The 22,686-nt window shown below is 42.1% G+C and overlaps 1 protein-coding gene across 1 annotated transcript in view; it reads left to right on the forward strand.

Moving 5' to 3' along the window:
- Positions 1-5,781: 5,781 nt before the first annotated feature.
- The window catches only part of CADPS (calcium dependent secretion activator), a 575,524-nt gene continuing 558,619 nt past the window's right edge, over positions 5,782-22,686 (forward strand). Inside the window, exons 1-2 of the mRNA XM_036738381.1 lie at positions 5,782-5,924; positions 6,036-6,240. Coding sequence (XP_036594276.1) covers positions 5,782-5,924; positions 6,036-6,240 — 348 coding nt within the window. The remainder of the gene's footprint in view (positions 5,925-6,035; positions 6,241-22,686) is intronic.

A 22,686-nucleotide genomic window follows, 5' to 3' on the forward strand; every position in this document is an offset into this window, starting at 1 on the left:
AATGAAATCACAGGTCTAGTTCCTATCCCTAACCACATCCTTACGTTTGGTGTTGATTTTGAAGAATTAACAGTTGGATTTGGTGAAATTGCACTACAATTAATCTTGTAATTATGATTTTAAATTGCTAGTATAGCGTGGGGGAGAAAGTGAGCCTCTACTCCAAAATCCAATATTCCCCCAATAGAAATATGTTACATGATTTTTTTTCTTTCTCCATTAAAATTAAATGTCACTATGGCACTGTAATGAGTATGGCCTGATTTGTTTTCTCAGGTCAGATTCATTCTCTCTCTCTCTCTCTCTCTCTCTCTCTCTCTCTCTCTCTCTCTCTCTCTCTCTCTCTCTCTCTCTCTCTCTCTCTCTCTCCCTCCCTTCTAGTGATAGCCCAAAGGGTTTCGGAGATATTTCTTCTGTAATGCTGTTGTTACAAACTCTCATTGGATACACTTAGCACGGTTCCTGAGAGTTAATAAATGTTTATTGGATTCATTTGGATGTATTACCCTTCTCTGTTTTGTGCAGTCACTAGTATCTCGGTTCCATTTTGCTACCTTCTAAAAATGGACATTTACTTTGAAGAGGCAGAATCAACAAGAGTATAACAGGAGTACACTATCCCTTATGCCATCTCAATTGCTGAGGAGTGGGTACATTCTTATTTCAGTTCCTCTATAATACAAATCCCACCAAGTTCATGTCCTCACACAGTGTGACTGTCAAATGAGTCCCATTCTTTGAGTCTGCAGAGCTGTGACTGGTCATTCACTCCCAAAGTTACTCCATGTTCTTGCAGCATTGACATTGAACTCAATGCAAAGTGCAAATACTAGGAGGCTGTTCTTTCTTTAACTAAAATGAAAGAACTGAGCCAGGTAAAGAACGCAGGCCTATATTCATTGAGTCACATGGCTTTACAGGGGAGAAAACCCAAAGAAGGCATTTCTCATTACAGCATCATTGTCTCTTATTAGATGCCATGAGTGAATGAATCAACCAGATCCACCGGGGTTGAGTGGCCAAATCGAATGAACCAGAGAATGATCAAGAAAAACTGAAGCTTTTCTGAAAGTGCCCCCTATTTCTCAGCCAATGGTCAGCAGACTGGACCCAGCTTTAGAATGTCTATACAAGTTCCAAGTATCTCTAAGAATGCATGCTTCAAGGTCTCTCCAAGGTATTTCCATTATATGTCATCATATAATGATATTCCATCAGAGGTGCTCTTATCTATGTGCCAGTCCAGCACCAAGATTCTCGAGTTGACATGAGCCATTAGATTGTAAATGACTCTATTAGATTGTAAGCTCCTTGATGTCAGGAGCTGTCTTTCTTTTTATTTGTATCCCTAGTGCTTAGCAAGTCCCTGGCACATGGGAGGTACTTAATAAATGTTTATGGTATTTAATTCTAACTGTATTGTATTGCATGAGTGAATGAATTGATGCAGGGGATAAGTTTGGTGTGGCATGATGGACACTCCTGACACTCCCACCATATGGTTCAGTAGGTCCAAGAGAAGGTGGCCTGTCTCTCAGCTAAAGTATGTCTCATCCACTCCAAGCCTAAAAGTTGAAGGTAAGAAGAAGATAGGCCCCAGGAAAAGGGAGGCAAAAATGGCAAGATTCTGGGAATAGTGGCCAGAGATGGTTGTCTCAAGAACCATTGAAGGACAGCAAGATAAAATATGAAGGCTTTGATTGTCAAGGGGAGGAAGTATGTTCTCCCATTCCTACATCCATCCATATACATATATATATATATATATATATATATATATATATATGTATGTATGTATATATATATGCATATAGACTTATGTGAAATGTATAAAGACTGGAGTGGTTTGCCATTTCCTTCTCCAGCTCATTTTATAGATGGGGAAACTGAGGAAAACAGGGATGAGTGACTTGCCCAGGGTCACACAGCTGGTAAGTGTCTGAGACTGGATTTGAACTCAGCTCTTCCTGACTCCAGGCCTGGAACTCTATCCATTGTGTGATCAAGATTATACAAGTATTATATGTGAAATCATTCTATACATACTCCTATTTTTGGTGAATTGAAAATAAAATAAACTCGTCATACAAAAAAAAAAAAAGAATTCACAAACATATATGGACATAGGGTCATGACCAGCCTGCACTCACCTTATATTGTCATAAACTTTAACTGTCTAACCTCGCTCAATGAAGAGGACATATTTCAATAGGGAAGTCCCTTTGCCCATTAATTCACTTCTCTTGCTCCCTGACCAATCTAGTTCATTGTTCTTAACCAACTTGCCACCCAAGCAAAAATGCTTTTCAATCCTCTTCCTCTTTCTCTTCCCTGCCTCAGTCTCTCAAACTCATGTGACTATCTTGGCTGCTAGCAGTCTTCTTTTTGTTTTTCTACATGTAATTCTCCCTACTTGGAAATCCTTCTCTTTCAGTGACAACGTACCTTGTTCCATTTCTTCAAATTCACCTCTTCTGGGAAACATGTGATATTATAGTCCCTCTATCTCCCTTCAATGCATATCCATAACAGCTGCAATTTTGGCTACACTAGTCCTTAAATAAATATTTTAATTTTGCACAATATTTTATGTGCATATCCCACCCTATCCCCAAAGGAGTATAAAATCTTCAAGAGAATTCCTTGTTTTTAGAAAAAAATTACCTTTCAGAGTGCTTACTATAGCACCTAGCACATGTTGAGTAATAATATCTGGCATTTATGTAGTGCTTTAAAGTTTGCAGAGTCTTTTGCACACACTCTTATTTGAGCATCACAAAAATGAAATGGTAGGTACTACAAAAGTTATTGTCCTCATTTTACAGATAAGGGAACTTACCTTGCCACTCTCTTACTAAAGAAGCATGCGTATGTGGTTCCTCACTACCATGGGGGTAAAAGACAAACTCCTTTGTTTGGAATTTAAAGCTGTTCCCAGTCTAGCTCCCCTCTATTTTCCTGGCTGGTTCCATATTATTCCCTCTCCTACACTTGATGCTCCAGAACTATTGGTGTACTTGCTGCTCACAGGCTGCATGACCTTGGGCTCATGCCTGCCCTGCTCTCCCTCCTTAATTCTTCTTCTTGCAATCCCTAGCTACTCCCTTCAAGGCTCAGTTCAACTATAAAATAGTTCAAGAGGTCCTTCTGATTGAACCACTTCTTAATGCTACCACATTATTTTATGTTGTATATATCCTGCATATCCTTATGTAGGGTTGTATTGGCTGTATCTCCTAGTAGAATCTAAGTCTCTTGCAGGCAAAAACTGTCTCACTTTTGTATGTGTATCACCAGTACCTTATAGGGGTTAATAGATGGCTTTTTTATTGGTTAAATAACTTGTCCGCAGTCACACAGCTAGTATCAGAAGTAGGATTTGAACTCAGATCTTTCTGACTCAAAATCCAACACTTATAACCATTATACCACCATAGTTGCCTCAATGACTATTTACAAACTGATTGGCCTACTATATTGCTGCTCCAAATACATGTATAGGGAATTATCTGGACTCTCTCAGTCCCAGCAGAATGTCAAATTCTTGTTAGAATGAGAAAAGACTTGCTGTTAAAGATTATAACCAAAAATAGCTCCATAATATTATATGTAATATGTATGTATGTATGCATGCATGTATGTATATGAAATCTGATATCCTGATAAAGGTTTTATTAATAAATTCTAGAGCATGGTTGCTTGGTTTAATCAGGTATAAATTAACAATATGTTGTTTAATTCGGTAAGTGAGTATTGGAATTAGTGAGAAACAGTGTGCTGGGCTGGGTTTCTTTTGAGGTCTAAAACAGTTTCCTTTAAAGTTTGCATTCCTTATTAAATTCTTTTGAATAGAACAAAACTCTCTGGAAAACTTTACCTCCAATTGCAAATTTGACATTACATAAAGACAACATGATTGAAATTGCTAATTAGGAGTAAAATTTCTCCCTGAATGTCTATCCTTTGGTGAATAGGAGAGAGAGAGAGAGAGAGAGAGAGAGAGAGAGAGAGAGAGAGAGGGAGGAGGGAGGGAGGGAGAGAGGGAATATTCATGAGTCTTGGGGGGGAAATGAGTAGAAGAGGAAACAGCAGCGCTCATGCTAGTTCTTAGCACGTAGTAGGTACTTAATAATCGCTGGCCGAATTGAATTGAAGGGCAAGACTGACTGCAGCAGAGACTCTCTGCTGTCTTAGGATATCAGTAGATCCAAAGGTCTGCTGTGGTCTGATTTCAATCTATTTGCAGTTCCCGGTGATCAGATCCAGCACTCTGGTCAGCTCCCTCTGACTAAAGAGTTTATTAGCTGCCCTAAAACGACTAAGCAAGAAGGGAAAGAAGACACCATCTGCTCCTTTGCCTTAATACATTACAGCAAGGAGAGGAAAGGCTTGAAAGTGAGAGAACTGAGTAAATCAATGAGAGTTTGATCCTGCTAAATGTTCTGGGTGTCCAGAAGAGTCTATTTGCTGTGCAGCAATACCAGATATCATGGTCAATTTGATCACCATACAAATAGGTCCACCAGAAAATCAAGGTTCTGTAAAAAGACCAGCATTCTAATTTTTTTTTAAAGCCTGCTACCCTCAGTACCCTTAAACTGGTCCCTGCCTCTGATTCAGATGTAGTGTTTTATATTACAAATTTTCTCAGGGTGTGACTTAACTTTGGCGGGGGGCGGGGGAGTTAAGGATTGGCAGAAGGGTGAAGATTGTTGCAATGAGGGAACAGGAGAGGTGAATCAATGTTTCTTCGATTTCGTATCGAATTTAAGACAAAATCACTTTCCCCAACTTCCTCCAAGGATCTAGGGCCTCTTGTTCTTGGAAGGCGGTCCAAAGCCGCAAAATAAAGTTCATTGGCATGAAGAGCTGGTTCTCAGCTGCCACCTGAAGACTCGGTATCCTGATTTACCCCACCCAAATTTCTTCCGGTACACTTCTCCCCATCGTCTCCAAACACACAGAAACTTGGAGAATGTGCTATATCCAAGTAGGGCCCCTTTCCTATTTATAATGCTATCAAAGGAAGGAAGGTCCACACCCCTTCCAATTCCCTCCCGAGAAGGCATCACTTACCTGCCTTCTTCCCACCTCCAGAACTTTGCTTGTGTTTGTGAGGTAGGAGGAGTGTGGACGTCAGGAGAAAAAAGTATGTCAGGAGGCTAAGGGATAGGAGACCGAAAGTGGGGATTGGGGGTATGGAGGTCTGAGGTGAGTGGAATGGTAGAGGCAACAGAATGAGCGAGCGCGCTGGAGTCCTCCCTACACCCTCCGCCCAGTCTTTGGCAGCGGTCCCCTCCTCTGCGGGCACTGGAGAGTTAAGCCAATAGACACGTAAGCGCCGCTCCCTCCCCAATCGGTAAGCTGCTTCTCCTGCACTTAGCTGCATAGCCTGCTTGCTACATTCGGCATCCTTTCGGGCGGCTGCGGATGACATCCAGCTGCTAGGTCAGGGTTCCCACTTGATTGCCATTAGCAATATTTATCATATGGACTATACCCTTTGCTCCCCCTCCTCTTCCTCTTCCTCCTCCTCCTCGTCCTCCTCCACTACGTGCTGCTGGGTCTGAGCTTGCAATCCGAGCAGGGCAGAGTCCCGGATCGCCTGGTGGAGGAGGGAGCGGCGGTAGCTGCTCCGTAGCCTGGCTGCTCACTGCTCACCGGCGATTCTCCTTGGAAAGCCCGCCCGGAAAAGCTGAGCCCCGACTGCCTCCCTCGCCCCACCCTATACACCTTTGGCCCCTCGGGGGGCTCTAAGGACCCCCTTTCCCAGCCGCCACCATGCTGGACCCCTCGTCCAGCGAAGAGGAATCCGATGAGATAGTCGAGGAAGAGAGCACCAAGGAGGTGCTGGCCTCCGGCGCCTCCGGGGCGCGCCTGTCGCCCAGCCGGACAAGCGACGGCGCGAGCGGCGGCGGGGCCGGGCTCGGTGGCGGGGCGGGCGCCGGGGCCGGCGCGGGTGCAGGGGGCAGCGCCGCGGCCGGCGCCGGGGCCGGGGGGCTGCAGCCCGGCAGCCGAAGCGGCGGCGCAGGCAGCGGCGCTGGCGGCGGCGGCGGCGGTCGGCCCTCCAGCCCCAGTCCGTCGGTGGTGAGCGAGAAGGAGAAGGAAGAGCTGGAGAAGCTGCAGAAGGAGGAGGAGGAGCGGAAGAGGAAGCTGCAGCTCTATGTCTTCGTGATGCGCTGCATCGCATACCCCTTCAACGCCAAGCAGCCCACCGACATGGCCCGGCGGCAGCAGAAGGTACGTGCCAGCCAGAGAGCCAGGCTGGGAGCGAGCCAGGGGGTCAGCGAGCGAGCGAGCCAGCTGGGGAATTAGCGGGGCCAAAGACTGAGTGAGCCAGAGGACCAGGGAACCAGCGAGCGAGCCAGCTGGGAAATTAGCGGGGCCAGCGAGCGAACAAGCCAGAGAACCAGGGGGCCAGAGAGCGAGCCAGCCAAGGGGTTAAGAGGGCCAGTGAGTGAGCGAGCGAGCGAGCCAGAGGACCGGGGGCCAGCGCTGAGGCTGATCGGCGGCGGCCACGGCGGCACAATGGGCAGCCCGCGCCGCCGCCGCCGCCGCCGTCGCCGCCCCCTGACCCCGGCCGGCCTGCGGAGCTCGCGCAACCCCTTCCCGCGAGGAAGGGCTGGGGCGGGGCAGGTCTAGCAGGCCAGGAGAGGGAGGTGAGTTGGGGGCCTTGGCGGGGCGGGGCTCGAAGTAGGCTTCGAGCTCCCTCTTTGTTGCCTGGTCAAGGGCTCCGCGTGGGTGACTAGCCTGCAGCCTCCCGAGCCCGGGGCCGGGGCACCCTCCGGACCGGAGAGGCCTCCTCCGGGTTCGGCTTGGCTCGGCCGCGTTGGGGTGCACCCGCTGGGTTCAGATTCGAAGGAATACGGAAGCCCGAGAGGGGCGGGGGGCGAAGGCTGAGATGCGCGCCAAGCTAAGCCCTCCTGGGGAAGGAAAAGTGAGTGAGCCTCTAGGGACGTTGTCAGACAATCGGCCCAGGGGACTGGCGGGCGGTAGGGGCGGTGACGGATAACACGTCCCTCCAGCCCACTGCCCTTCCCCGTCCCAACAGATCTCTGGTGGGCGAGCTGGAACTGAGGAGCCCAGCGCTAGGCACCCTCCCTGGGCGGGGGCACGCCCTCTGCTCCCTTGGCAAACCCGAGTCGTGCCTTTCCTCCTTGTCTCCTCCCCTCCTCTCCCAAGGTGACTTCGCCGCCACCTCCTGGCCCGACTAGGTCGCAGAGGCCCAGCAGCCTGCGGCTCCTGCTCCCCCGAGAGCAGCTGCACCGAGCCTCCCAATTATGGCATCAAAATCATCTTATATGCCAGGCCGAGCAAGGATGAACCAGCTGTGGGCTGGCTGCCTTTGAGAGAAGACAATCTCCACCCAGGCGGCTGCCCACCTGCTTTGATTATTTTCCTTAGAGAGACAGGGAAAAAAAAAATAAAAGTTAGAGAGAGAGAGTGTTCAGTTGGGGGCCAAGACAGGGGACAGAGGAAGGGGTGGCTATTACTAGCAGCGCTTTGTTCTTTTTCTTTTTGGGGCAGAGTGAGGAAAAACGGATAACCTCTGAGACCTTGAAAACAAACAAGTAGGTAGAGGAAACAAGCTGGTTTCAATCGGGTCAAGGTTGTGACCAGCTCCTAAAAGCAAATGAATTACCAAGTAACTGTGGTTTGAAGCCGAATTGTCTCCGCAGTAATTTTTGTTTTCCGATTGTACCCACCCATTCTTAGCTGCCCGAATATTGGTTTGATTTATTCGAATGTGTACTCGCATCAGTCCTAATGATTCCCAGCCCCACCCCACCCCACCCCCACTTCCATCTGCCCTCCTTCAGTGATCCAGATCTCAACGCCCGAATGTTAAGTCCAAGGGGGAACCTCCCAAGAGAGTGTTTAAGGGTCATCTAGCTCTCAGTGTCCCAGAAGATATGCACAATTTCTGACTACAAAGTCCAGCTCCCTAAGACCCTGGGCTACTCTGCCCTTTCAGCACTTAGCCACTTTTTAAAAAATGTATTTACCATTTGAAAAATTAGAAAGCTGTTTGAATCATTGTTCCCAACTCTTTGTAGCATTGCCAATGTTCACTGTGAACCAGGCAACGACAAACCAAATTACAACCTTCCAGAGCTTCCCATAGGAGATTTGTTGTTGTTATTATTGTGATTAATATACTCTGTTCCATGTTTTGGGTCTTAATACTCCTTGCCGAGAAGGATCCTGGATTTCCAGGTTTAACTTGCAAAGATAAACTGTCAAGTATCTCACATGTCCTTAAAAATGCATCACCAACATTCAGTGATATATAACAGTCCAGAACAAAGGAATAGAAAAGCACCAGCAGTGTGTCTAACTGCACAGGGTTTAAAGTATAGACTTATCTAAATACTAAAAGGGTGCTCATATTTCAGCCAGCTAAGAGATCAGACCAGATACTAGAGTTGAAACCAAACGGTTTGCCACAGAGATCCAATACTTTTCAGTTCAATGTATATGAATTGCCTTCCTTACTCGTTAAAGCCAGATCATGTTACAAGCACTGCCTGAAACAATTGGAGGTTTTCACCAAGTTCATTAAAAGTGCTGTTTTTGAAGAGAGGGACAGTTCTGTTTTTACAAATGACCTTTACATCTAGAGAGACTCCTGGGTGTATTGACAAAATTGACATTTGTTCAAGCTATTTTTAGTCATTGGAGTATATAGATTCTAGGTGACCATCATAGCAAAGTACCAAGTAACCAATTGTCTGTGAGCAAAATAAGAAAAAGAAAAAAAATGTGTCTGACTTTAGCACCTGAGTGAGACAGCCTACTGTGACAGCAGATTTATTTTTTGGTTTTGTTCAAGAAAGTGGGTGATTTGTTTTTCTTTTTCAAGCTAGAGACTTCCTGACTTTAACATAAAAAAATAAAAGACTGTGATACTTGGAAGGAAGGGCAAAAGGAAAGGAAGGGGAAACAGGAAAGAGGTAGAAAAAAGGAAGGAAGGGGGGAAGAAGGAAGGAAGGAAGGAAGGAAGGACGGACGGAAGGAAGGAAGGAAGGACGGACGGAAGGAAGAAAAGAAAGAAAGAAAGTTAATAAGCATTTATTATGTTGCAGGCATTATGCAAAGTTCTGGGGATACACAGAAAGGCAAAAGACAGTCCCTGCTCTCAAAAAGCTCACAGTCTAATGAGGCAGGGAGGGGTGGTGATGGAGAAAACATGAAAACAATTATGTACAAATGAGATATATGCAGTGTAAATTGGAGTTGATCAACAAAAGAAAAGCATTCAAGAGGATCAGGAAAGCCTTCTAGAAGGTGAGATTTTAGCTGAGACTTGAAGGAAGCCTGGGAAGCCAAGAGGTAGAGATGAGGAGGGAGAGTACTCCAGGCATGCAGAATATCCAGTGAAAGTGCTCATGGCCTCTTGTTGAAGAACAACAAGACAACCAGTTATTAGTGGCTCAAATAGCATATAATGGGAGAGTAAGGTAGAAAAAGACTGGAAAAGTGAGAGGGGCTTGGGTTATAGCAGGCTTTAAAAGCCAAACAGAGGATTCTATATTGATCCTGAAATATATTGATTAAAAGAGTGCTGTGGTCAGATTTGTACTCTGGAAAGATGGGTTTAACAGCTGAGTGGGGGATGGACTGAAGCACAGACACCAACTAACACATAATTGCAATAGTCCAGTTGGGACATGAGGAACTGAATCATCGAGTTGGCCATGTCAGAAGAGAGAAGGTAGTGCATACTAGAGATACAAAAAGACAAGACCCAACAACAGATTGGATATGAGAGAAGTATAAGAGAGAGTGAAGAGTTAAGGATGGTACTTACATGGTAAGCTCAGGTGACTAGGGAGATGCTAGTACCCTAGACATTAATAGGCAAATTCAGAAGAAGGGAGGGTTTGGGGGGAAAGATTACGAGTTTAGTTTCAGATGTGTTGAATTTAATGTACCAATGGTACATCTAATACCAACTGGCCAATTGACTGAGGATAACACAAAAAAAGTGAAAAAATATGTCTACTATTAGCATCTGAGGGAGACAAGTCACTGTGGCAACAGATTTATTTTTTTGTTTGCTTTCAAGAAAGTAGATTATTTATTGAATTGTCCATAAGCATTTGGAGATACAAAACTAGAGATCAGGAGAGGTTAGGTCAAGATAAAATGATCTAAGAATCATTAGGATAGAAATGATAATTGTGTCCATTGGAACTGATGAGATCACCAAGTGAAATAAACAAGAGAAGAGAACCTGGGACGGAGTCCTGGGGACACCTATGGTTAATGGATGCAACCTGGATAAAGATCCAGCAAAAAATCTGAGAAGGACTGGTCAGACAAATAAGAGAAGAACCAGGACAGAGTTAGTGTCACAGAAACATAGAGAAAAGAGAATATCAAGGAGGGCCAGATTTTTTTAAGTTTACATTTAAGAGGTAATCTGGCTCAGGGGCTAAGAATTCTCCTGGCAGTCTAGACTTAAGACAGGTTTCAAATCCAGGCGCTGATATTTAACTGTGTGACCCTGAGTTTGTCACATAATGTTTGGACATTATTGAATTATACATGGAAGGGTTATGACTTTGGTTGTGGTGGGGAGGGCTCTTCACAGTTACAAAAATCCCAGATTATTGACATATTTTATAGTATCTTTACTTATAAAATAAAGTCTTGTGATGAGGCTAGGAGCAGCATAGCACTGAGTATAGAGTAGATGCTGAATATATTCTAGGTGAATTGAATCATTCAGCATTTTTCTAAAGCCAGGCTTTAAAACACACACACACACACACACCATAATAAAGATATTTTGTTATTTGGGCACACATTTCACTTGCATTATTATAAAATTGAAAGTCATGATTTTATCTGTGTAGTATCTCCTAGGTTTAGGAACTTAGCATTACAAGATTAAGTGCTTTGTCTGTCCATGGCCACACAGCTAGTGTGTATCAGAGATAGGACTTAAACCCAGGGTTTTCTAACTTCATGACGCACCCTCATCTACCTCTCTCCACTCCCCACTTCACCATATTGCTCCCTAAGGGTGAGGCATGATGATTTCTGGCAATGAAGAGTATCCACAAGACTGTCACAATATATTTTGCAATGGTCCATTTGTACACAAATGTTTTAGAAATCTCTTCTGTCATCTTTTATTGGAGTGGCATTTACATGAAAAAGATCATAGGAACATGGGTGCTTAAGATCATAGATCTTGAACTGAAAAGGACCTGAGATGCCTGAGTTTAACTCCCTCATATTATACTTGAGGAAACAGAACCCCAGGGAGGTGAAATCACTTGCTTGAGGTAACACCATAAATGTCTAAGGTGGGATTTGAACCGAAGTCCCCTGTCTCCCTACCTATATCAATTGGTAGACTGTATGATGTAGTCCTAAATTGTGTTGGGTTTACTGCTCTTTATTGAGCTTTGTAGAAAAGTGGGTCCAAGGCAAAACTAGCATGCAGTGGGGCATGACCTGTTCCATTCAAAGGGTGTAAGGGCTAGACCAAGGTTTCCAGAAAGTTCAAGTCACTCATTTCTAATCTATTCAGACCAAGCCTCAGCATGAAAATGATGCCAACTTTAACACTGAGTCAGTGTTTAGAGAAGTTTTTTATTTATTCATTTGCTCATTTTACTTGGCTAATTGGTAGTGACTCAAAACCATCTACCTTTCATAAGACTCGAGAATCACTAGTTCTTAACATACACATATGGTATATGTATATTACACACATATATGTGTGTGTGTAAATAACAGTGATTCATTCACTCAGATGATCTCTGAGGTCTTTGCTGTTCCATCAGATTTTAAATTCTGCACAGCCAAAGATTTAATTGATAACCTTGGAAAGAACTAGGTGATTATTAAACTAACAAAAATAGTTGAACATTTACATAGAACTTTAGGATTTGATAAGTGCTTTATAGATGAGGAAACTGAGGTTAAGAGATTTGCCTAAAGTCATTCAAAGTGTCTCAAGCAAGACTTACTGACTCCCTTCGCCAGGGGTTGTTGTTTTCAGTCATTTCCATCATGTCTGGCTCTTTGTGACCCCATTTGGGGTTTTCCTGGCAAAGGTACTGGAATGATTTGCCGTTTCTGTGTCCAGCTCATTTTATAGATGAAGAAGCTGAGGCAAACAGGGTTAAGAGACTTGCCCAGGGTCATCCAGCTAATGAGTGTCTGAGGCCAGATTTGAACTCAGGAAGACTCATCTTCCTTACTCCAGGTCTGACACTCTATCTAACACACCACCTAGATGCCCCTTCACCAGGGGCAGATGAGAATCATTTAAGTTCACTCTTTTGCACTTTTCCCAATGACTACACCCAGTTGTTACAACTTTTTATTAATACAGTTTCCTTCCCCCTATTACTTTGCATTTCTGCCATATATACTTTATTTTTCTGTGTACATGATGTAATACCCATCACCCCAGCAGAATGTAAACTTGCCGAAGGCAGGAACCATTTCCTTTTCTGTCTTGGTATACCTAACACAGTGTCTGGCATGTGGTAGGGGTTTAATAAATCCTTGCTGAGTTGAACCAAATCTAACTGAATTCAATATCCCTGATGTAATAGGTACTGATATGCCCTGGCACCCAAGATATTTTGAGGCTGAGGTATATCAAAGAGTAATGAGAAAAAACATTTGCCTCATTGCACACATGGAATAGCCAAGCACTTTCCTGAAGCTGCATGGAGAACAAAGGAAATGAAACATTACATTCTTCAAGAATTATAAACATCCATTGCATTCATGAGTCAACTTTTTTTTCTCAGTAATGAAAGATCATATTTCTAGAAATCAAATCAAGCATAATCTCTAAAGCAGCTATAATTTATAGAAGGCTAACAGTTCGGTAAATGACAAACAAGAAAGTGACAACATATTAATGAAATAAGCTTTTCTAGGATATTCAAGATGCATCAAGACACATTTTCCCAAATGAGGTTGTCAACCAACAATTACTTACTGGTTTTGCCAAGTATTTTGTTAAGTATTATAGATGATGTAGGAGATGTATATGACCTGCTACCAGCAATGTAAAACTTAGATAGAAGGAGGATTAAGCTGTCTTTTGCCTCTTTTCACATCCCCAGCACAGAGCCTGGCATGTACTAGGAATCTAATAGATGTTTGATAACTGATGGATGGAGAGCATACACATGTAAGATTATTCGAAAAGGCTTAAGGACTAAATGGTGTCAATCAAGTCAACAAGCGTTTATATGTCATCATTGTGCCAGACCCTAGGGACATAGAGAAATATGAAACAGTCTGAGATTTCAAAGAACTTACATTCTATCCAAGAGAGCTGAAATCCACCCTGACTCACCATCCATTAGCTAGTGACCTTGGGACAATTGCGATGTCTAATCCTGCCCCCCCACCCCCATAAAGTGAGGGAGATGAGCTACAGAACCTATTCTGATGACCTTTTCAGTCCAAATATTCTATTGTGCTTTGATCTTAAAAGAGAATTCCCACACTCGTTCTGGAGCAGCAAAGTTGAGAAGCCTTTCCTGGACTTTGGATTTGAGTTAGTATAGGGAACACTCTCTACTATTGCACATCTATACCTGCCCAGAAATTTATAGTCATAGAGTTGTCTCAGGAACCCTAAGGCATTAAATGGCTTACTTGCCCAGGGCCAAAGTAGGGCTAAAGGGCAGGACTTGAACCCAGGTCTATCTGCTTCTGAGGCCAATTTTCTATCTGCTGTTCAAAGATGCCTCTAGCAAACTGCCATATGAAACCCAAGTGCTAGCATTGCTTTTATCTTTTTTTTTGTTTTTCTCCATAGCAGTGGTGTTGTAGAAGACCTGGCTTCAATCCTAGCAAAGATTATCACCTATGGGACTCTGGGCAAATCACCTAACCTGAAAATGTCCAAAGTGAATGTGTCACTTTAACTTTCTGAGACTTAATTTCCTCATCTGGAAGATAAGGTAGTTGGACTTACCATGACTTCTTAGGTAAACTCTCTTCCAGCTCTAAGTCTATGATTTGCTGTTGGCAGCTAAGTGACCCATTGGATAGAGCCCTGAGCTTAGAATCAGGAAGACTTATCTTCATGAGTTCAAATCTGGCCTCAGATACGTACTGGCTATGTGACTCTGGGCAAGTCAATTGACCCTGTTTGCCTCAGTTCCTCAACTGCAAAATGAGCTGGAGAAGAAAATAACAAACTAGCCCAGAATCTTTACCAAGAAAACCAAAGAGTTGGACACAACTGAAATGACTGAGCTATGATCCTATGCCCTTATATGCTTTCTTGTTAGACTCTTTGTGACCACCTCTATCCATGGCTGCCCAGGATTAGGGATGATGGTTGAGTTTCAAGTTAGGCCTTAGTGGCCTAGGATTATGGATTCAATCTGTGGGTGGAGTCAATATCAGAGTCTAGGGTCAGATGATGAGAAGTGGCAGAGAGAAAGATGAATATTATCAAATAAAACACTGACCTTAACAAAATAAAATCAGTAATATACACATCAGTGTCTCTATTTTTACAATAAGGATCTCTTAACTCAGAGAAAGTTTTATTATTTGTCTAGGGTCACATACCTACTAAATGGCAGAGCTAGGATTCAAACCCAAGTATCCTGATTCCAGTCCAACCCCTTTACCACTTATTTATAAAGGAAAGAAAACTCACTTTCATTATGGAATTCTACTTTTTTTCTTACCCAAGAAAAAAGGAATTAGAATTGACTCTCCAGTTTAACTCCTTTTAACTTAATGATCATGGAGAAATGAGAGGTTATAAAGTGGGACTGTTCTTTTCTGCCAGGGATTTTTTAATCTTTTCTGTGATCTTGATCCCTTTTACAGTATGGTCAATCCTGTGAACACTTTCTCAGAATAATGCTTTTCAATAAATAAAATGTACACATTTTAAAAGGAAACCAAATGTTCCTAAATACAGTTATCAAATTCAAAAAAATATATTGCAAAGCCCAGTCCTGTTAATGCTCATAACTCTTAAAAACTGATGGACAGAGGGGTAAACTGATAATATTTTTATGCCATTTCAACAGTCTACTCACACGAAGCAGTGAATCTGTAAGTTAATACAAAGCAACAAACAAGTCCTGACTTCCAATAAATCTGACTGTTTCCATCCCTACCTGAAAATTCTTCAGGGACAAAACAGGGTGCCGTTAAAGAAGCGTGTTGTTATTTGCAAATCATTGCCAAGGAAACTAAGCACAAAACTTTGTTGAAAGCACAAAATTCTACACAATTCTTGCAGAGGAGAAGGCCTTTAGATTCCTGATAAAACAATGGCCTTTTGGTACCAATGTCAAGCACAAGGTCAGTGGAGCCAGGCCGCTAAAATCTGGTTTGAGGGTCTACTTTGGTGTTTCCCTGAATGCTTCAGATCAATTCTACACACTTTCTTTGAGTTGCCACTATAAGCAAGAGGCCAGTGGGGATATGAAGACAGTAAAACATTCCTTGCTCTCAGGAGGCTTATATTCATTCTACTGGGGAAGGGAAAATAAAATAAAGGATTTTGGATTTAGAGTGAGAAGGGACCTTAATGAGGATCTTATGGAAGAGGAAACAGGCACAGGGAGGTTAAGCGACATCTTCATGGACAAGTAAACACACTGGATATACAAAGTAAGTCATTTTAGTGGATTAATATCAAGGAATAGGTAGGTGTTGGGAAAATCCTTGTGTAAATGTTGGCGACTGAACCACGCTTTTGCATAATTTAGGAATTCTAGGAAGAGGAGATGAGGAAGAAGTGTATTCCAGAAAATGGGGACCATTTATGCAAATGTGTGGAGTCAGACCAGAGAGTACTTAAAGGAGTAGTAATTGCATATATTGTGCAAAATGATCATGTCTACCTGTGTGACCCTGGTAATGTCATTTAACCTCTATGACCCCTAGTTTCATCAGCAAAATGGAGATAACTCTACTTGTACCATACACCTTGCAAAACTGCTGCAAGAAGGTGGTCTGCAAACCTTCCAATGCTACATGAATGTGCATGATCACGGTTAGACCTTGGAAACAAATAACATTCTCTACGTGAAAGATAGGTGATGCAGGGGGTAGAGCACTAGGCCTGCAGTCAGGAAGACCTGAGTTCAAATGTCACCCCAGAGATTTGTGAAGCTCAATAAGTCACGTAATCTCTGGTTTCGTCATCTGTTTATTAAGAATAATCATAACACTTCCCTCCTAGGGTTACTGTGAGAATCAAAGGCGATTCTAATCATAAAGCATGTACTTAGCACAGTGCCTGGCACTGTGTTAGCGATTATTAGTATTTATACCATTCATTTCACACATGTCATATATTGACCCTGGCATGGGTTCAGAAGAGGGAAAGACCACAGCCTGGAATCATTAGGGAAGATTTCAGGCAGAGCCTGCATTTCAACCGGACCTTAATGACTCAATAGGGTTCAGATGGTAACAAAGAAGGAAATGGGGTGGAGGGAGCACAATTAAAGGGAACTGAATATGGAAAGGCACAGAGATGGAAATTCAGAACACATATTTGAAGGACCTGCCAGGTAGCTTTGACTTGAAAGAGCACTGAATTTGGAGTCCAAGGACCTGGGTTTGAATTTGGAGCTTCTACTTAACTACCTGTGAGACTTTAGACAAGTCATTTAAATCCTCCTCTCCTCCATTTTTTTTGTGATAAGCAAAGTGGCATAGCAAAACAAGGCCAGTCTTGGACTAAGAAACACCCGGGTTCAAGTCTTGCCTTTGACATATACTAGTTGTGTGAGCAAGTCACTTAACATTTCCATGCCCTAAGCAAATTTCCTTTATTCTCTATTATACATTCTATACTAATTGGCATCAGTGGAGAGAATGTCCACACCAGTAGTGCCAACATGGGTGTAATAATAGGTAAAGGCTAAAAAATATGAGAAGGAAAGAGAATAAACATTTATACAATTCCTATTATTTGCCAGGCACTGTGCTAAGTGCTTTTTATAAATATTGTCTCATTTGACCTTCACAACAACTCTATGAGGTGGGTGCTATTCTATTCCCATTTTACAGTTGAGGAAACTGAGGCAGCAGAGACTAAATGACTTGCCTAGGGTCACAGAACTAGTAAGTGTCTGAGGCTGTCTTTGAACTCAGGTCTTCCTAACACCAGGGTCAGTGCTTTAGCCATGGCCTCTACCAGTTTTCCATTAATTCAAGCAGCAACTTGGCTTGTCCTTCATAATATTTCTTGACTATAGTCACATCCATGCCATAGAAGTAGAAATGTAAATAAACAAACAAAAGTAGACATAATCAGCCTGAGCAGATGAAAAGGTTCAAGTAGGGGGAAAATAGTGTAAGATAAATTGAATGCCAGGCTGAAGCAGATGGACTTTATTCCATAGGCAGCAGGGAGCCATTTAAGGTTTCTAAGTAATGAAGTGACTACAAAGCACAGTGGACTTGGAATTCCAAGCCCTGAGTTTGAATCCCAGCTCTGTTACTTATAATGTGTGGGAGCTTGGGCAAAACACTTCATTAAGTCTCAATTTCTTCAACTGTAAAGATAGGGTTGAAAGAGATCATCTGTAATTTCCTTTTTTTAACCATATATATATATATATATATATATATATGCATAAACATACATATATATATATATATAATTTGTTCTTTCTTCAATTATTTTTAATTATATTTAATTTTAAATTTTGAGGTCCAAAATTCTGTCCTTGTTCTCTCCAGCCCCTCCCCTCCCACTGAAAAGGCAAGCAATGTGATATTCATTGTGTATATGAAGTCATGCAAAATGTATATGCATATTAACAATGTTGCAAAAAAAGCATGAAAAATAAAGAGTGAAGCAAATCTACACTCAGAATTCTTCAGTTCTCTCTCTAGAGGTGGATCACATTTTTCATTATGGGTCCTAATCTTGCATCATTGTCTTGACCAGAGTAGCTAGGTCTTTCATAGTTGATCATCCTTACAATATTGCTGTTTCTGTGAACAATGTTCCAATGGGTCTTCTTACTTAACTTTGGATCAGTTCATATAAGTCTTCCCAGGATTTTCTGAAGCTATCCCCTTCATCACTCCTTTAAAGCACAATATTATTCTATCAGAATTATATACCACAATTTGTTCAGCCATTGCCCACTTGATGGGAGTCTCTTTAATTTCTGATTCTTTGCCACTACTAAAAGTTTCCATAAATATGTTTGTACACATAGGTTTTTTTTTTTCCTTTTCTTTTATGTATTCAAGATACAGACTTAGTAATGGTACTAATGGGTCAAAGGGTAGGGACAGTTTTACAGCCTTTAGGGATAGTTCCAAATTATTCTCCAGAATGATTGGAGCAGGTTCACAACTCCACCAACAGTGTATTAGCGTATCTATTTTCCCACGTCCCCTCCAACATGTATCATTTTCCTTTTCTGTCATGTTAACTAATCTGATAGGTATGTGTTGGTGCCTCTGAGTTGTTGTAATTTGCATTTCTCTATTAGTGGGTTAGAGCATTTTTCACATGATTTGATTTCTTCTGAAAATTACCTGTTCATATCATTTGGCCATCTGCCAATTGGGGAATGGCTTTTAATTTCATAAATTTGCCTCAGTTCCCTGTAGATTTGAGAAATGAGGCTTTTATCAGAGAGACTTGATGTAAAATTTCTCCCAGTTTCCTGCTTTCCTTCTAATTTTGCCTACATTGGTTTTGTTTGTGCAAAACCTTTTAAATTTAATGTAATCAAAATTTTCCACTTTACCTCCCATGATCCTGTCTATTTCTTGTTCATAAACTGTTCTCTTGTTCATAAACCTAACAGGTTTGTTCCATGCTCCTCTAATTCGCTTATGATATTGCCCTTTATGTCTAAATCCATGTCTAGTCCATTTTGACCTTATCTTGACATATGGTATGAGATGTTTGTTTATGCCTATTTTCAGCCAGACTGTTTTCCAATTTCCCCATCCTTTCTACCTCCAATTTCTATGATCTGATCAACTAAAGCAATGGGTATACAATGGTTTGGTGGTAGGAGAAGGCAATACAACTGGCCTCATTTTCATTTGTAAGGAGGAATTTTAATAACTTCAATAAAAATAACACTGAAACAAAGGTGACTGTTGAGTGATTACAATGACCAATCTTGTCACCAAAGACTACATGAGGAAACTCACCTCCCTCCTATTGGTAGAAAGGTGAGTGACTATGGGTATGAAAAGCTGCATGTGTTATCAGGTTGTAGTTGTGTTGGTCAGTTTTCCTTTAATGTTTTCCTTTGTTACAAGGAGTAGTTCATTTGAAGGATGTAGGGATAGAGCCCTCTATCCTGAAAAGCCTGTGATGGAATAACAAAGATCAATAAAACTTTTTTTTAATATGAGAGATTAGACTCAAAGTTTTTACTTGGCACAGAAAAATCTTTAAAGGGGAAATTTTGTGAGAAGTTTTAACGAATGAAAAGAATGACTAATGAATAATAAGAAATGCCTTGAATCAATGGTTCAAGATTATTTAGAATAATTGCTGATCCTTATCCTTTATTAGAGTTGCTTCAGAGAGTATTATTGTTCATTTTTAGCTTTCAAAAATCTTCAAAATGTGAAATCCCTTTAAATCGTAGCTGATTCTAGCATCATGACATTAAAACCCTATGACAAAGCATTAAGACTAGACAGCCAATTAACATTTATTAAGTACCTACTATGCGTTAGTACCTATGTAGCTATGGTGCTAAGCACTGGGGCTACAAAGAAAGGCAAATGACAGTCCTGTCTTTCAAGACTCACCCCGATGTTAATGGTTTCTTGGTAACTATGAATTGTATTTGGTCTGTTTATACTGTATGTTTGTAATTTGTTTGTATTTGCTCTGAAGTTCAGGGTGCTGACTTTTTCCCCTGAACTAAGTGAGTGATATTTGTATGTTGGATTAAAGTAAGATTGTTAACCCTCTAATGCTATTTTCCGTAGTAAAGCAGATCAAAGAACCTGTGCTGACAGCATCCTTGCTGTTGGGCTTGTGTTGGTCTTTCACCCCCACAGCAGCTGCTAGACGAATTGTTACAACAGAGGTCCATACTATAAGCCTAAATTAGTGCTAGTCCCCCTGGCAAGTTCATAGAACATATATACTCTGATCTGCTTGGGGAAAGTAGCTTGTTGGCCAGAGTTTCCACACATCTGAAATCACTAGATGTGAATTGGGCTCCCCAAAGCTTCTCTGGCTTTCTAGACAACCTGTTACCAAGCTAGAATAAGCTCTTATTTCTGTATCAAAATATGGTTTTCTTGATCTTTATACGTGAATGTTACCTGGAAAAACATCACGTACCTGGGCTCTAGGTATGTATGTATGAAAGGTGACTGGCTATCAGAACTTTGGGGATTGGTACTTGCTGACATGGGTAATGCGGAGATGAGTTTTCCAAAGCTGTTTTAAAAGTGTTGCAAAATGTGCAAATAATACTTTCTCCAAAATAATTAGAGCTCTCATTCCTACAGCGTGGGAAAGTTTATAGAGAAAGGACTTTTCTCACAACAACCTCCTAAAATAGATATTATAACAATCATTGTCCCCACCTTTAGAAATGAGCAAAAGGAGGCTTAGAAGGATTAAATCATTTTGCTTTGGACACAAAGTTAGCAAGTGCCAGAGTAAAGATTTTTACAGTCTGATTTCAATTTACCCAGCCAGGGGAACCAACAGAACAATGCCAAGATTTGTGTCTCTCATCTAATCTTCCTTCTCTTCCTCTCATCCTGGTTAGACTTTGACCTACCCTCTAATCTCTCAGCTTTTGAATCCCTGTTCTACATACACCTTTAGTCTTACTCTCCTGTTCCCAATGGTGGTAGGCCCTTCCAGGTCACCCACTTTTTGGAGGTCACAGCCTCCCAATTAAGCAAAAAGTTATCATTATAATACTTTTGGTAAGATGGGAGACCACCAAATGAGACCATCTGCCCTTACACTGCATCCTAAAGTCCTCTGCCCCTTACCACCATCTCTGCTTCTGTTTCCTACAAACTCGCTAACCCTGACATCTTACCTGTCAATTAATCCAAAGGACCCCTGGGCCTTTCCATCCACCTTGCCCCTGAGTCCTTTGGACTTCCAGGCCTTCTGTATGCCCTATAGAGAAAGGTTTTCCCTGGTGGCCACAAAACAAATGCAGCCTCATTGGATCAGCCTCAATTTTTAGCCTAGCAATGAAGGGGTGATGGTGAAGAGACACATTTTCTACTGAATACCATTGGCCAGTGTGTTGGACTGGCAATGTGAGCAGATATTCTTTCTGCCTTTTAACATTTTTAACTTCCTTTAATTGACCAAAATTTGTTCCCACTCTCACCCCTGAGCAGCGATTCTTAACAATCAGGTAGCCACTGTTTTCATCAAATAAGGCATTTTAGGCTTTCTCCCCCACCCCCAACTCTACAGGCTGGGAGCTAAGAGCTGTATTTTTGTCAATATTCAATTAGGGTTTGGATCAGCATGCTCCGTATAGCTCTTGCAGAGGCTAAGATTCAGTGACTTGCTCCAAATTCCATTTGCCTGTGCCCAGAAAATAATCCATCATCTTTTTTTTGGCCTCCCTGGATAAATGGGGGACTGCTGCAGAGCAGGTTAAATATTATGCCAAATTAACAGTATCTGTTTTCTTTCACATGACCTGACAAGAACAACGGCAGTGGAAATCAGGAAAGGGGCCTTGGACAGGAAGACCAAGCTGTTCCTTGCAAGGATTGTGCCTGGGGGAAGGGGGAGGGCAGAAAAGGTGTAGATTTCTGAGCCTGGGCCTTCTAGTCCCACTTGTTTCAGTTTTGTGGGCTCATCTAGAAGGTATTCTGAAGAGATTTCTGAAGCCTTTATCCCATGGTGTTTCCATTTGGTTTCAATGTGCTCTGAGTCTAATAACTATCTTTAACACAGAGCAAGATAGGTAGTTTCAGCCTACCCAACACACACACACACACACACACACACACACACACACACACACCTGCCAAATGCTTAAGTAGGAGGAGCTTTATTAAATTTATTTATTAAATTTATTAATCTTTTAAATTTATTAAATTTATTAATTCCTCAATCCCAGTCTGAGATTGAGCAAGCAACAAGCTCTTATAATGTGCCAGACTCCAGGTGAAACCCTGAGAATAAAAGAAACCCCACAACACAGTCGCTGCCCTCAAGAAGCCCACATTCTAAAGGGAGCAACAATATGTAAAATACCAGGTACATACTAAACATATGTTGTTGTTCGGTTGTTTTCGATCATGTCGGACCCTTCGTGACCCCACTTGGGGTTTTCTTGGCAGAGATACTGAAGTGGTTTGCCATTTTTTCTCCAGCTCATTTTACAGATGAGGAAACTGACACAAACAGGGTGAAGCGACTTGCCCAGAGTCACATAGCTAGTAAGTGTTTGAGATGAGGTCAGCCTGACTCCAGACCCAGTGTACTATCCACTGTGCCACCCAGCTCCCCACAAAGACCAAGGACCATTTTGCTATGTGTCTTTATTTCATGCGTTGCAGTGGCCAAAGATTTCTTCAGGTAGTTAGCCTACTGCAGATGGACCCTGTGGTTTAGGAGACAGTTGAGAGCCCCCCCCCCCCCAGTCTGTTGAGGAGAATTTAAGTGATGTTATGGACAATAGTTGCACAGGATAGACAGACTTGGATTGGTTGTGATCT

Source organism: Trichosurus vulpecula, chromosome 9, assembly GCF_011100635.1.
Source record: "Trichosurus vulpecula isolate mTriVul1 chromosome 9, mTriVul1.pri, whole genome shotgun sequence".
NCBI classification, from domain to species: domain Eukaryota; kingdom Metazoa; phylum Chordata; class Mammalia; order Diprotodontia; family Phalangeridae; genus Trichosurus; species Trichosurus vulpecula.